Below are 16,522 nucleotides of genomic sequence, written 5' to 3' on the forward strand. Positions count from 1 at the left end.
TTAAGCTCCCCAACGGTCTTCTCGGACTCTGGGCTCGGAGCTCCGAGACCTTATTTTTTTGAACCTGGAACAATTCTCAGAGCTCCGAGAATATTCTCGGAGTTCCGAGAAGCCTATAATCAGCAGGATTTTCTGTTTTTATTGCTGATTTTATTTGGGCTTTTGGAACTCAATCTAAACATGATAAATGGAATGTTATGTGGGTCCAAATATGTTGGGACACCACCATGAACATTCGCTAACCAATTAAATTCTTTCTAGGTTGATTTTAACTCTCCTTTGTGCCATAGACCTAGACTATACATAAAGGACCATTTATATTCTAAATTTACTTGGTCTTCAATCTTGTTGGCACCTTGTAGAGGCTTTGACAAGTCTTCACTCAGCTCCATTGATGCTTGAGCCAAGCTTGAACTTTTGAGTTGATTATCATTCTTGTTAGGCTAGAGTTCAACCTTGTCTTTGAATACCTTTGAGATGGTGATGCCTTCTTCATGCCTTTGATATCACTTTGAGCTTGAATAATTTGTTGTTTGTCATGCACTCTTGAGGATGCTACGCTGTGAACATCATAACTTTGCCAATGGAAATCATTAGTGTGTAAAACCTTTATTTTATAACAAATTGAGTTTATTAATCATCAAAATATTTCAATGGGAGTACTTGTTGAACCCTTGGGCTAACACCCTACCCAAGATAGTTTTTCGGGTTGGGTTGAGTCGGGTCGGGTTTTCATTTTTTAGCATAGGATAGTGACTAATTTTAAAGATTGTAGAAAAAAACAAATCTTCACACCAAAAATTTCTAAATTTATGTCATCAAGTGTGTAACTTTAAGGACACTAGATTTTCACATAACAGACATGATCACCTCAATCAAAACAATTGTATCAATATATTGGAAAATAATTTTCTATGTTATTCAAGAGATATTTAAGAAAGTCTTCGATTTTTTTTTTCTTTAAACCCGGTCCAACCCAAGATTGAGTCGGGTTTTTCAATTTAAAACCCGACCCTACCCAAGACCCATGATTTCTAAACCCAACCCATGTTATTTTCGGGTAGGGTCGATGCGGGGGGTTTTACCCGACCCAAGTTGCAACCGTAGTAGTGATATTATCAGTAATTTGGTCACAAATGTATGGCAAGACTGGATTTGCAAAGTACATTCAATAGTGATGACTCTGTAAATTGTCACTATAAGACTGTTTTTCCACATATGAGGCGTCTAAATAAGTCATACAAATATCATTTCCCTCTAAATTGTCGAAAGGAAAAAAAGTTAGGCTAGAAATGTTTTTCCTCCAATCCAAAGTAGGTTTCACAACGATCTTCCATCTTCACCATGTCGTCCCAAAACAGCCCTCTTAATAGGAAAATGATAAGGGGACACTGGTCGTACGACAAAAACACTAGACATTGCAGTGACAAAATTGTTCTCTCTCTCTCTCTCTTTCTCTCTCATATGTTGGGAAGAAGATAGCACCTGGCATCTGCAGATTAGTTGAGTCCCAAGGCAATGAAAGAAAGAAGCTATTTCTTGGGAGTGACGAGAAAGGAGTTAATTTCTCTTGGGAGGTGAACATAACAATTCTCAAAGCAACCTAGAAAATGATAAAACGGCCCTTCTTATCATCCCATTCAATGCTTACTTCATTGTTTGAAGATGTCCAAGATATAGCCCTTTTTCTACTGAAAGAAAATAGAAAAGCAATAAATACCCATGTAGGCAAATTTCCTTAAATACAAGCTTACAACTGAAAAGAAACGATCCAAGGAGATAGAAGGAAAAGAAGGGAAGTGTAGAAAGAAAGAAAGGTTACAGAGAGAGATGGCAAAATTGAGCTTAATGTGTGTGATTTTGGTGATGGCAATGGTGGTGACAAGCGGGACGATGGAGGAGGACGAGAAGGATTGCGCAGATCAGCTTACAAACATGGCATCTTGCATTCCGTTCGTAAGCGGTAGTGCTAAGAAGCCGACGCAACAGTGTTGCGACGACACTATGAAAGTGAAGACTAGTAAGCCAAAATGCTTGTGCGTACTTATAAAGGAGAGCACCGATCCGTCTATGGCTCTCCCCGTCAACACCACCTTGGCCCTTCAAATGCCTTCAGCATGTAACATCGACGCCAAAGTTTCAGATTGCCCTTGTAATTCTCTCTCTCTCTCTCTCTCTGGGAACGTTTTGCTACCATGAATTTTTTTCATCATAAATCAGTGTCTCCAAATGGAGATGAGGGTGAAGTGGCTAAAAATAGTAGGTGCAACCTCGGGTCGGGTTCAACCCGAAAAAAGTTGGGACGGGTTGGAAAAAAGGGTTCCTCGGATCGGGTCGGGTTCAAGTTGGAAAAAAGGGTTCCTCGGGTTGGGTGGGGTGCCTCAACCCGACCCGAGTTGCACCCTTGAAAATCAGGGAACTGGTGTACGTCTCCAAGTAATGAGAAAATAGGATCGACTTTTTCTTGATTTTTAGCCACTTCTTAAGCTCATCTCATCGTGTCCTCTCAAATCTCTCTCCTTCTCCTACTGCCCTACTTCTCTGTCTCCAATTCTCTGTCACCATTGGAGACCAATTTATTATGAAAAAAAAATTCTTTCCTTCCAGACACCTTAGTGTCAAAACTCAAAAGCTCACACGATTCGAAAGTAGGGGGGACTTTTTTCAATTGGCAATGAAATTTCAACCCATTTTCCTATCTTTTTCTTCCCCCTTTTGTTTGTCATTTTCGAATAAATGACTTCATTTTCAGGATAAGTCAAACAAAAGAGGCTCTTCACGGTTGACGTAGAAATGATTTGCTAGGGACCATCACAGAAAGCATTTCGTGACTGGCTGTTGCATGTGAGATCAACCACGCGGGCTCACTTTTCAACATATTTGGTCTTAGTCATTTAATTCGGATGAGGTGGCCGCTCTCACAGCAACAGCCACCTGCAAAATGCCTTTCTGTGATGGTCTGTAGCAAATCCTGATTAAATAACACCAAAGCACTGCTAGCAAAACGGGTATGCTATCAAAACAGAAATCCGTTTTGTTAAAAAAGATGGGGAATCTGTTTAGTTAAAAAAGACAGGGATCAATTATTGGTGGGCAAAAAAGCAATGAATAGAGCTCGAATTCCCATAAAATGCAAATTAATACAGCGAAAATGACCAAATCCACAGTCATTTCCACTGTTGTCTTTATTTTCAACAAGGGATTCCATTCTCAACGTATTTTTCATAACACTAACTTTAACAGCTTAAGCTTTTAGAGTAATTGATTGTTTCACATGGTATTAGAGATATTGGCTCTAGGTGAATTGTAGGTTCTAAACCTAACACCTCTCATACTCAAAATCCACGGTCAACTAAAAAGAGGGTCCACATGTGCTATGTGTAGCCTAAAAAAAAGTTCACGCGTGAGGGGCAGTGTTGAAATATAAATGATTGAATAACACCAACCCAGTTTAAGCTTTTTTTTTTGAGTAACTGGTTGTTTCACATTCACCATGGTCAAAAGGAGTCCCAAGATAAGCTCTTCTTGGGATTGACAATCTTCTTCGGATAAGAATGATGTAGGCAAGGATGGGTTTCGACATGAACAAAGTATAGCAGATCTATTCACAGAAATAAATCCTGTTTGATATGCCCATGGTGAACTACCCAAAGGGGGTGGAAGTATTCTGAAAAGAAAACAAACGTTTGGGAAAGGGGGCAAAAATATCATTTCCCACTGGAGTTCTTATTGTTTGTTAGAAGATTTACAGTACTATTATGCTTATTTCTTGATTTCATTTTTATGCAATTTTCGACCTTCATCTTGGGGGCACTTGTCTGACCGTTTGGTTTCCTTTACAGCCCTTTTGAAGCTTTCTCCAGACTCTCCGGACGCGAAGATCTTCAAAGATTCAAATGCTGATTCAACACTGCCTGCGACAACAACACCGCCTTCTTCTAGTTCTTCTTCTCCTTCTACAGCTTCTTCTGGATCTGGTTCGGATTCCAAGGCGGCCAGTAGTGAGGGAACAATGTTAAACAATGTTGGGTGTGGAGCTATCTCAACGTTGATGGTGTCTATTGCATGGTTGTTGGTGTAAGTAGGGTAAGTTAGGACTTAGGACTTGCTCTTTCACCATTGAGAGAAGTTATCTTCTTCCTATCCTTGTGTCTCCCAAATAATAAAAGATACTCTTTCAAGCTATATGATGCGCCTCTCTCTCTCTCTCTCTCTCTCTCTCTCTCTCATTAGTATGTTCAACTTCGGGTTCACAGTTCGAGTTTGCAATTTTCATATGAATCCAATTCATAAAAGGCATGTTCGGCTATATACCATGAATTTTTTTCCTGGAATATTAGCTTACCCAATGGTGAGGGAGGGAAAGACAAATGCGGAGATGGTAAGGAAATCATAAAAAACAAGGAAACAAAAAACTCCACCCGATATATGATTGACTTTTTCCTTATTTTTTTAGCCACTTCTCACACTCTACTCATTTGTGTCCTCTCAAGTCTACCCTGCCCTGCGCGTCTCTCTCCACTTGAGAAACTAATTTATCATCAAAAAGAAATCTTGGTTGCCTAGCATGTTGGGATATTTCCATTCCTGTGGCCTAGGTGAGAGTCATTCTTAGGATGGCAAGAGGCATGAAATCCTCAAGACGGGTGAGTGTGTTTTCGCAAAGGCAATATGCCTATCACGGTTTTGGTAGGCTTAGTTTGTTGGTAAGATTAGTGGGATTTTATCCGTTTAAAGGGGGGATATCATTTCCCTTTTGAAATCCTTTTTTTTATTTTTTTATTACTTTGACCATTCACCTAATATTTTAGGAAAATCGAAGAGATTTTAGGGGTGTAACGAAATACCCTTTTATTCTCTCTCTCTCTCTCTCTCTCTCTATATATATATATATATATATATATATATATATATATATATACTAGTAAAAAACCCCGTACGATGCACGGGCCGACAAAGAACTGTACGGACCACATCATAGGTTGATCCAAACCGTCCATGTGATGGAACAAAACATCAATAGGTTGTGCCCGTAAATCATTTCCATAGGCTGATCCTAGCCCTCCAACCTATAGAGGTTTCCATAATTAAAAAAGCATAAAGGAGGGGGGTAGGATTGAAATTGTGTGGCTTTAATGGGTTCCTTTGTTAAAAAGCATAAAGGAGGGGGTATGATTGAAAATATGTGGGTTGAATGGAAAAGTCAAAAAAGTGATGTGTAATTCTCATAGAATTTTGGAAGAAATTCAAATAATTCTCTCATTTTTTCTTCTGCTATATAGTATACTAGAAAAAAACCAAGTGCGATGCACGGGCCGACAAAGAACTGTACGGACTACATCATAGGTTGATCCAAACCGTTCATGTGATGGACCACAACATCAATAGGTTTTGCCCGTAAAATCATTTCCATAGGCTGATCCTAGCCCACCAATCTATAGAGGTTTCCATAATGAAAAGAACATAAAGGAGGGGGGTAGGATTGAAATTATGTGGCTTTAATGGGTGCCTTTGTTAAAAAGCATAAAGGAGGGGGTAGGATTGAAAATATGTGGGTTGAATGGGTGCCTTTGTTAAAAAAAGAAAATTTGACAGAGGGGGGACAAATAAAAGAAATAATATCCGAGGGGTCAAGTGTATGCTGGAAATGACAGAAGGGGGTCAAAATTTGGTTTTAAAAATTTTCAATGACGAGAATAGACCTCTGGCAGAAACAGGTGATATGACTTTTAAAAATAAAAAAGCATTTCAGTTTTTTCCCTCTGTTTCTCTTCCCTCTTCTCTCCTCCCGTCTGTGTTTTTTTTTTTCCGTCCTCTCCTCCGGCGATCTCTACGGGTCTGTTTGGTTCGTGAATCTCGACGGGAATGAGAAGTGAAAGGGGATTTGTGCAAAATGGCAATGAAAGGACCTTATGGGGGTGGGGTTTTGAAGTAACGTTTGGTTGTAGGGATGTTTACTAGAATTTCGTTGGAACTAAATTCCCAAATGCCATTTGGTTGCAAGAATTTCGCGGAAGATATGCGACGAAGCAGTGCGTGAAGCCTCATCCGTCGTTTGAGAAGCCCATTCCTGTTGAAATTCTAATAAAAAAACTCGGTTTTGGGGGTTTGCCATTCGGTTCTCATTGGAGAGCCACGTGGGCCGACTGTGTCCCGACATTGTTGTGGGTGTTTTGACCATCGGGTTTGAAAAACACAACCAAACGACGTGCCGGCATCTAAAATTCCCACGAAATTCTAATGAGATGCCTGGTTTTTGACAACCAAACAGAGCCGTAGGCAATCTCTCCGGCGATCTCGATGAAGGTGAAGCACGTATGAAACCTCGAAAATAGTAAACCCTACCTGGTCTCTGTTTATTTTTCATGATTTGTCTTCGGTGTGAGTACAAAGTAGAGATGTAGTTTGTAGTCAGTTGACAAATTTGTATTCTCACCTGTCATAGTAGAGATGTAGATGTAGTTTGTAGTCTCACCTCTCATACTAAAAGCTTTCGAACTACATTTATGCTTTTGAACTTTCCATGAATAAAAGCTTTCTTAACATCCATTTATTTTGAGCAACAAATTCTTCAAACTAACAAATAAAGATTAACATTAAGGAAATTGATGCTTTAACAATAGGAGTTGAGTGTATATTTAGAGAAAAAATAAACCATTTGTGGCAAACACACCGTTCTTACAGTTGGGGTACATGTTTCCAGATGGCATTCTTATACAATCACATATCTTTCTCCGTTGCCTTCACCCCCTTGTTATCTTTCATATTATTTTCTTTACTATCTGAAAGAAATAATTTCCAAAGATTTTATTTAAGACAATTGTGGCAGTGTGATATGATAATGCGCAAAGGGTGGTTGTGCTCCATAAGATATTGCTATTATTAGTAATTCAAAACTCATGCCATCCCATTTAGCTTTGGTGGTAAATGTGAAAGTGCTTGCGAAAACAAGATAGACATGAGTTTGATGAGTGTAGGGATTGAATTTTTCATGTTGTGATTTGTTAGTGACATAAGATATTCGGTCCCTGTATTTTATTTTATTTTTTATATCCTCCATTGGGTAAAAGAAATGGCCATGATTTGATGTTGCAACTCATATTAGAAGTCTCATGTGGCGATTTGAAAAGAGGAAAAGAGGAGATTCAATATGTAGGAGAAACATCACGATTTGAAGTATGACGGTAATTCAAGTCATTTGAGATTCAGGAAGCGAAGTCTATGATGGTTCGCTTCTGTCAAAAAAGGCGAAGAAAATATCCAGGTGGGTCGTGGCAATGCTCTAATTGGATGAAGAATTTTTTGTTGAGAGCTTATTTGTTGAGAACTCCAATTTCAGCCCCTTTGATTCTCACTATTTTGTCCGACCTTAAACCAGGCAAGAAAAAGCAAATAGGAAAAGAGGAGTGAGCAGCTCCTGTTTTGCAAAAGTTTCGATCTAGGATTCCCATTTATGTAGTTGAAAACCCCTGTTTATGATGCGCCCTCCATGGTGACTTATTGTACCCCATTTGAGAGCTCATAATTCCTTCTCTAATACCGTGCATAGCTCCCCTCTATTGCCCTAGAGAAGCCCCCCTTAGGCACTAGTAACCCCATTTTTTGTAGCTGGAAACCCATGACTTTGAACTTGAGGACCATCTTCTGGATTTGATGGACCCTGGAAGGGTACTTCTTCTACCCCATTTGGGGGCCCATAATCCCTTGTGTAATACCATGCATAACTCCCCTCTATTGCCCTTGAGAAGCCCCCCTTAGGTACTAGTAACCCCTTTTTTGTAGCTAAAAACCCATGACTTTGAACTTCAGGACCATCTTCTGGATTTGATGGACCCTCGAAGGGTACTTCTTCTACCCCATTTGAGGGCCCATAATCCCTTCTCTAATACCATGCATAGCTCCCCTCTATTGCCCTTGAGAAGCCCCCCTTAGGTACTAATAACCCCTTTTTTGTAGCTGAAAACCCATGCCTTTGAAGTTGAGCACCATCTTTGGATTTGATGGACCCTCCAAGGGTACTTCTCCTACCCCATTTGAATGCCCATAATCCCTTCTCTAATACCATGCATAGCTCCCCTCTATTGCCCTTGCGAAGCCCCCCGTAAGTACTAGTAACCCCTTTTTTGTAGCTGAAAACCCATGACTTTGAACTTCAGGACCATCTTCTGGATTTGATGGACCCTCCAAGGGTACTTCTCCTACCCCATTTGAGTGCCCATAATCCCTTCTCTAATACCACGCATAGCTCCCCTCTATTGCCCTTGAGAAGCCCCCCGTACGTACTAGTAACCCCTTTTTGTAGCTGAAAACCCATGACTTTGAACTTCAGGACCATTTTCTGGATTTGATGGACCCTCCAAGGGTAGTTCTCCTACCCCATTTGAGGGCCCATAATCCCTTCTCTAATACCATGCATAGCTCCCCTCTATTGCCCTTGAGAAGCCCCCTTAGGTACTAGTAACCCCTTTTTGTAGCTGAAAACCCATGACTTTGAACTTCAGGACCATCTTCTGGATTTGATGGACCCTCCAAGGGTACTTATCCTACCCCATTTGAGGGCCCATAATCCCTTCTCTAATACCATGCATAGCTCCCCTCTATTGCCCTTGAGAAGCCCCCCCTTAGGTACTAATAACCCCTTTTTTGTAGCTGAAAACCCATGCCTTTGAACTTCAGGACCTTCTTCTGGATTTGATGGACCCTCCAAGGGTACTTCTTCTACCCCATTTGGGGGCCCATAATCCCTTCTCTAATACCATGCATAGCTCCCCTCTATTGCCCTTGAGAAGCACCCCTTAGGTAGTAGTAACCCCTTTTTTTAAAGCTAAAAATCCCTGAGTTTGAATTTGAGTAACATGTTCTGGATTTTGTGCCCTCCAAGGGTACTTCTTTTACCCCATTTAAGGGCCCATAATCCCTTATGCTGTAATTTAATTAAGAAAATATTATATCCTTGCCAGATCTAACATGTTAAACTAATTTCTCGTAGATTTCATCTTTAAACTAGATTTCGTACTGTGACCTGTATACTTGAAATGCAATGTTCACTTATGTTCAATTATTTGCATGCTTTAGTCTGGTATTAAATGTACTGAGAAAAAATATGTTATCATCTTCTTGTCATGTTTAAGTCTTAACCATATCATATACTCCTTTTGCAGACAAGTTTTCAATCAGGAAGGTCATATTTTCTTCTTTCAACGTGTGCCTCCGAAGGTTTTGTTTAAGTCGGCCTCTACTTATTCACCTTGAGAAGCCCCCTTTATGTACTGGTTCTTAACATATCTTGTCTGCCCTTTGCAGGTCTTCGTAAACTGGCACCCACAATGCTTTCTCTACTGTTACACTATGATGGCATACTGAAGGATGAAGTTAATTGGAAATATGTTGGTGGGAGTAAGAAATTCTTATTGGTAAGTCCCCGAATGAATCTTAAAGAATTGGAGGCTCTAATCCACAGTCGAATTGGGAGTATTGGAGGACGGGTGTCACTATCCATCAAATGTCGATATGTTGTTGATCCATATATAAGCACTCTAATCGACGTCGATAGCGATGAAATCTTCCAATCGTTGGTTAAGGTGCTTGAGAAAGATACTTTCAACTCTGTGATGCTATACATAACAAAAATTGACAATGGCCTAAATTCATCTTATTCTTCAATTCTGCCCACAAACAATGTCATACCTTCTACTTCCTTTTCACCTCGAAATCCCTCTCATAACCTGCCCATACGTTTGACTTCTGTACCACCGATTCCCTCTCAAAATTTCTCTCATAATGCATGCATACCTCCTACTTCCGTTCCACCGATTCCACACCTAAGATATCCACCGGAACGAGTAACTGTCACTCCCGACTCTCGTTTTGAAGTAGACTTAGAAAGAGAATATGAAACAGAATTGGGTAATACAAGCATATGAGGTGACTCGGCACAATTTAGTTCAAGGTATGTCTTGTAGAATTTTATTTATATTCAAGTACTCAATCTACTATCCTGATTTTATATTGTTGAACTGTGTAGGGTACGAGTTAACCTAAATGAAAACTTCTCGGACGATATGTATGAGAACCCTATCTCCGAAGATATCATTGTCCCCGGGAATGATGCAGATGTGCCGTTGGAGCATATTAACGTTTTCGAGGATGATTTTCATGTCTTCGGTTGTGATTTCGAAGAATTTAGAACTGAAGATGACAATGATGATGATCCTGCAGAAGATGATGATGAAGATGATGACGAGGCTGAGGCTGAGGCTGAGGTTCAGGATGAGGAGGGTGATGAGGCCGCCCACGATCCTGAAAATTATAATGGAAATCAAAATCACAACGAAGATTCTGGTGAAAACCTTAGGCCAACAGAAGTGGCTCCCCCTACCGGCAATGGTCGGCCATTTCTACCTGCTGGCACAAGTCGGCCACTCGAAGTAGACGACATGTATGTTGGGGCTGATGAGGTAGATGCAGATAATCTTCAGTTCGATGAGTTAACTGTTGGGGCTATGTATCCAAATATGAAGCAGTTCAAGAAGGCCGTTAAGGAGTATGCAATTCGGCAGCGATTTATGTTCAAGAAGTCACGGTCAACTCCTAAGAAGTATGCCGTTGTATTCAAGGAACCAGGTTGCAAGTGGCGTATATCAGGCATTAGCCGTATGACTTATGTGTTAGTGAAGAAGTTTGTGAGCGACCATACGTGTACATCTCACTTCAAGGGCAATGATAATCATCTAGCTACATCCCCATGGGTTGCCGAGACATGCTTACCTCTATTTGACCGTCCAGAAGATGTGTGGACAAGGATCATAAGACAGTACATCAAGTCGCACTGGGGTATAACCATGACCTACCGTAGAGCACACCTTGCGATGAACACATCCTTGAAATGAAGTGTGGAAATGTGGAGGACTCGTACCGCTTGCTCCCTGCACTGATAGTTGAGATGATGAGAACAAACCCAGGCACCTACATGCGTGTTTTTCGAGCGAGAGATCTACGTCCAGGGGGAGATGATAAATTTGCTCGCTTATTCTGGGCATTTGGTCCCAGCATACGTTCTTTCCAATGAACACTCAGATCGATAGTTTTGGTCGATGGGACGCATCTACGTGGAAAGTATCTTGGAATCTTACTTATCGCAGTTGGGGTAGACGGGAACAACGGATTAGTTCCATTAGCTTTTGGAGTTGTCGAGACTGAGAACGAAGATAGCTGGTGCTGGTTCCTCTATTTGGTGAAGCGCCACGTATTGCCGGAGGGGATAGGCGCATTGACCCTATGCTCCGATCGACAAAAGGGGTTGATGGAAGCAGTGCCTAAAGTAATGCCTATTGCAAACCATAGCTACTGCATGCGTCACCTCGCCGCCAATTTGTACACCGACTTCAAAGACCCTTTACTTCAGAAATTGTTCTGGAGAGCTGCTAGGGCTTTGAGAGAGAGAGAGAGAGTGTTTTCATAAACACAATGGAAAAAATTAAATCTTGGCGAGTGCAGAACTGAGATGTACCTTGTGACGGCTGAGGTGTCGCTGCAGCCTGGTCCTCGGCTTCGTAGCCTCCTCCATCGACATAATCGATGTCAATCGCTGCTTCATTAAGACCCATGCGGTTAAAGGTCTAAACATCAAACGGGGCAGTAGGAGTCATGGTCATCTCTCCATCCAAGGTGATGCCGAAGTGGCGGAAGACACGGGTGAGAATCATGCCATATGGCAAGGAAGAGCGGTAGCGTCTAGGGGTCTGAAACATGTAGCGAAATATGATATATGGCAGACAAAGCTGGCGGCCCTCTAGGATGCTGTAGATAATATATGCTTCTAAGGGTCTTAGGGCTTCACGCATCCCAGCACGAGGTATGAAGATGTGGTACATGAAGTTATGGAATGTGCGCGCAACCGGAATGAGGTCGGCAGCATGTACGGGCATATTAGACTGGTAGCGCCGTGTTATCCGACCATAGACAGTGTCATGATCAATATCATCAAGTGAATGCGTCTCATCTTCCGGCCAAAAATAGTGTAAGAGGCCCTCATGGCTAATCCCAAATACTGTGGCAAAAGTCTGATAGTTGAGTTTGATGATAGTTTTCTTGATCTTAGATTCGATTTTGAAGAAGGAAGGGGAAATGGTGAGATTGGCATAGAAGAGACACACCAATTGAGGGTAAATGGGTTCGTTGATGTGAAGGATGGGTGTCCAATGAAGAGCATCAAATTTGGCCTGTAAATCAAAATTTTGAAGGACAGGGGGATCAATGTACCTACCTGTGAGGATGCCCCTAGTGCCGACGTCGGCCCAGAGTTTCTTCGCCTTATCCCCAGTGAAATAGGAGTTCGCCACAACCTCGGCAGCCACAGCCTTGGCCTTGGCCTTCTTCCGTGAAGGCCCTTCTTCGTCGGGAACTTCTTCACGAACGTATTCGGGGTCTTCAACTTGGGAGGAGCCTCCGATGTTGAGATTTTTGGTTTTAGGAGGCATGGTGAGAGGAAATGTGGGTGGAGAGAAAAGTGATATGTAAAGAAGAAGAGAAATAGCCCTAAAATGGAGGGAAAAAAGAGAAATAGAGAAGGGAAGAAAGAAAAAACGAAAAAGGGGTGAAATGCTAGGGTTTTAGGAAGAAGAGAGGGATTTGGAAGGGAGAAAAGGGTTTTGGAGGAAGATGTAGGGAGAAAATGACGGAAAGAAAGAAAAAGTGGAGTTAGGGTTTGAAGTGAAGTGGAAGGAAGAGGGAAAGAAGAGAAGAAAAGTTAAAAAAAACGAACCGGGTCCAGGGTTATAAAGCTCCTGGGCCGATTCTCGGAGTTCCGAGAAATTGTCTCGGAGTTCCGAGAACAGAAGGCAAATTTTTTTTTCCCTGGCTCGAATCTCGGAGTTCCGAGAAATTATCTCGGAGCTCCGAGAATAGACGGAATTTTTACAATTTCTACTGGACCGAATCTCGGAGTTCCGAGAAATTATCTCGGAGCTCCGAGGTTAACCTGGACGACATCTCGGAATTCCGAGAAATTGTCTCGGACTTCCGAGAATAGACGGATTTTTTTCAATTTCTACTGGCCCGAATCTTGGAGTTCCGAGAAATTTTCTCGGAGCTCCGAGGTTAACCTGGCCGAAATCTTGGAGTTTCGAGATTCTTTCCAGGTTCCCTCTACCCATATATTCGGAGTTCCGAGACAAAATCTCGGACCTCCGAGAATTATTTTTTTCTTCTTTTTTATTTTTTATTTTTTTTATTTTTTATGTAAGGCAGACATAGCAAGTTCAAACCATGAACTAAATGCATGAATTGTCTTTTGCTACACAACCTATTTAAATTGTGGCCCATCAAATGGACGTTATGGATCATCCTATGCTGTGGGGTGGATAGTCCATTTGGAAAGACGGGGGTGGCTGTTGTAAGAAATGGTGTGCAATTTATCAACAACTTTGAGGAAGAATTTTTTTCTTCCCAACAGTTCAAGCAACCAAACAAAACCGGAAAAGCACAAAAAACAGGGGTCCCATTGCCAACTATGACGATGAAAATAAAAACTAGAGAGAATAACCACAATTAAATACAAATAAATCATATTTCCATTCAATAGAAATATAAATTCCCCCAACAATTACAAATAAATTTACCCCATTTTGCTTACAAATAGACACAAAACTTCACAGCAAAGACCATCAATGTCCATCCTCTTTACAACATCCATGAGAACTTCAAGAGCTCTTCTTCATTTTTTCACTCATATATCCCCCTTAAGAAAATCGCCACAGTCCCCGAACTCTCCGTGCAAGAATCTTTCGCACAGCTGCAGCCGATAAGCGGGAATGTCAGACTTGCTGAAAGTGAATGGATCCTTTGCATACAGATGGTCGATCGCTTTAAGCACGAACAAACCACAGTCGAACCTGCATAACAACGGTTGTATTGAGCGAATAAAATTCATACCTTAAAAAAATAAACATTTAAATATATTGACCCATTGGCCTGTTGTGGGAAATTGTCCATCTGAGCATATTGAAAATGGTCTATATCACAGCCCCTTTCCTTGAAGTACTCCTTCAACAAAGCTACCTGCAAGTGGTTAACATTGACAGGTTTAGGAAACATAAGTGTTATACGTATAGATTTATAAGTAGGAAAACATTGAAGATGCTAACCCATTTACGGTCAATCCTGCTCGTTCCTGGAACTCCAATCCTTTACAGGAATTGCATTCGTGGAACATTTTGGTGACCATATCGACAATGAGAAGAACCCAGTGGCTGTCTTGACATAATGGTAATAGTACCATTTGTACTGCTTCTAGCTGGTGCTCTATAAGTCTACCGTGGAGAGTGTCCTTCGCCGTCTTCCACTTTTCTACCCTCAGTTCCTCAGTCAGTTCGCTCCCCACTGCAGTAAGAGTTCCCTAAAAAAAAAGGAATTCAATGGGATACTACAGATATAATCTTATGTAAACTGAAATGTGGGATGATAGAAATTACACTTACATGTACCACCGAATGAACGAAGACAATTCCGCCCCTAGGATCTGCTAACCCATCCTCGTTGCAGGACTGTACGTGCTTCTCATAAATATCCACGATCTTCAAGGAAGAGAAGTAAATGTGAGATGTGAGGTAATGTAGATTTTATTGATAAAAAATGACACTTATAGTGCCAGTCAGGTATTGTCTGACATTCCAAAGATGTTGTAGGTCTTCGGCTATTACGTGTACATCATCCTTTTCCATGAGAATATCACTGCAGAATTGTATTAAATTGTTAGTTAATAATTTTCATTTATGATCACCTTAAATCATGGTCTAATATGATTCACATCTACTTGCCTTTTCTCATGCTTTAGGAGTCTCTCTATCAGAGCTGTTCTCCTTCCCTTAGGCAACATCCCGTCATCCTGTTTCTTCTTGGGGGGTGGTTTAGGTATGTTGGGGTCCTCCCCCTCTTCCTTCCCTTCCTTCTGCCTTCTCTTTCGGGTCTTCCCTGATAAGTAGGGGCTTTTTCTGGCTCTCTCAGGTTTCCTACTCCTTCCATCCATCTTCACACCCCTTACAATGCTCCCTAATTCGGAATCCAGCACCACTTTCAGCTCAACTTCAGTAGATGGTGCCACTTCATTCCTCACCTCCATTTCGAACAATCGTTGCAAAGGTTTAACGATCACCCCGTGTGTGGTGCCGAATCTTTCTTCATGTGACTTGGGGTACTGAGACGATACATCTATTAGGGTGGCGGCTGCATCCATGTCACATTCAAGGTCAGCTAAATCCGTCCAATCCTCGCACAGCTGCGAAGATAATCGTGCACCTTGAGATGCATTTTCACCATTCCTCTCCTCCTCAACCCCCTCCATTCTTCCCCCTGTCCCTTCATTTATTCTCTGCATACGCTCCATTCCTTTTTTCAATTCCTCCTCTAACTTTTCCACATTTTCCTCTCTTTTTCCAACATCTTCCTCTCTTTTTCTTATTTCTTCCCATGCTGCTCTAATCATCTGCCACTGTCTATCGACTACACCTCTCTCTCTCTCGCCAAAATTTTTATATGCTTGCAGTCATTTTCACTACTTCGTTCCTTCAATTCACTTTCTACTCCCAAAACTATCCCCTCGGACTCCAACTGTTCCTTATCGGCTTCCGTTGTCTCCTCAACATCCTAATGTTTAAACACGACAATCAATGATCAAATTTTAAATATCAACAAGTAAAATAAAATAACGTACGCAACATAGTCCTGCTCGACTGCATTACCTCATCCTTTTGGTACTGTGACTTCTCTAACAGAGATACTTTCAATGTCACCAGCACCTGAATTTTTGGAAAACATAGTCAGTTATCAAGATAGTAGTATTGATATATACGTTAACAAATTTTTAATATCTCACCTCCGATTTCTTTACCTGCTTCTGCTCCACTAATCGATATGTCTTTGATTCGTTTGCTTTCCAGTCCCATTTAAGCACACGTGGACGAGCAGTTGGATTGGTGGGAATCCAAAATGTGGTATGCTCGTATAACCATACCTGCATACATATGAAACACCATGTTAATCATACTATAAACAGCGCAGTTAGAATATTAAACGTCATGAGTCCAAATTACCTGAATCACCAACGAGCAGCCACCAAGGTACCTGCCACCCTTGCTGACTCTGTCTAGGTAATCTATGAGCCAGTCATACACTCCCATCGCCTAATTATACTTGCCAATCTTTCCTATGTCGTCGATGTAGGGCCAGAACAGCTCGTCAGCTCGATGTGCGCTTTTTCTGAAAAGGACAGAGGCAAAAAGATGCAAGAGAACATATTTGAGGGTCTTCTCTATCGAAGCTTGATTTCTTCCTCTAACTATTGCTTTAATCTCATTCTCGATAACCGATGCCTTCAGGTTGGCCTCTGGAAATGGCCAGCCAGGCACTTTAGGTTAGGGTTTAGTCCTGTCGAATGACAGAACCCTCACCACCTCCATTCTCTCTCCAGTAAGTGGCAGTCCTAATGCCAATGCAACATCTCTTGGAAGGAAGGGGACATTTATAC

General features: G+C 41.4%; 1 protein-coding gene across 1 annotated transcript; it reads left to right on the plus strand.

The window, feature by feature from the left end:
• The first annotated feature begins 1,763 nt into the window (after positions 1-1,763).
• LOC143847304 (non-specific lipid transfer protein GPI-anchored 14-like) lies at positions 1,764-4,177 on the plus strand. The gene is made up of 2 exons (XM_077356096.1): positions 1,764-2,152; positions 3,843-4,177. The coding sequence occupies exons 1-2, from the start codon at positions 1,831-1,833 to the stop codon at positions 4,079-4,081; spliced, it is 561 nt and encodes a 186-aa protein (XP_077212211.1). The 5' UTR covers positions 1,764-1,830; the 3' UTR covers positions 4,082-4,177.
• The last annotated feature ends 12,345 nt before the right edge of the window (positions 4,178-16,522 follow it).

This window comes from Tasmannia lanceolata, unplaced genomic scaffold (genome assembly GCF_043159265.1).
Source record: "Tasmannia lanceolata isolate RefF3 unplaced genomic scaffold, GAP_Taslan_0.1 ptg000015l, whole genome shotgun sequence".
NCBI classification, from domain to species: Eukaryota; Viridiplantae; Streptophyta; class Magnoliopsida; order Canellales; family Winteraceae; genus Tasmannia; species Tasmannia lanceolata.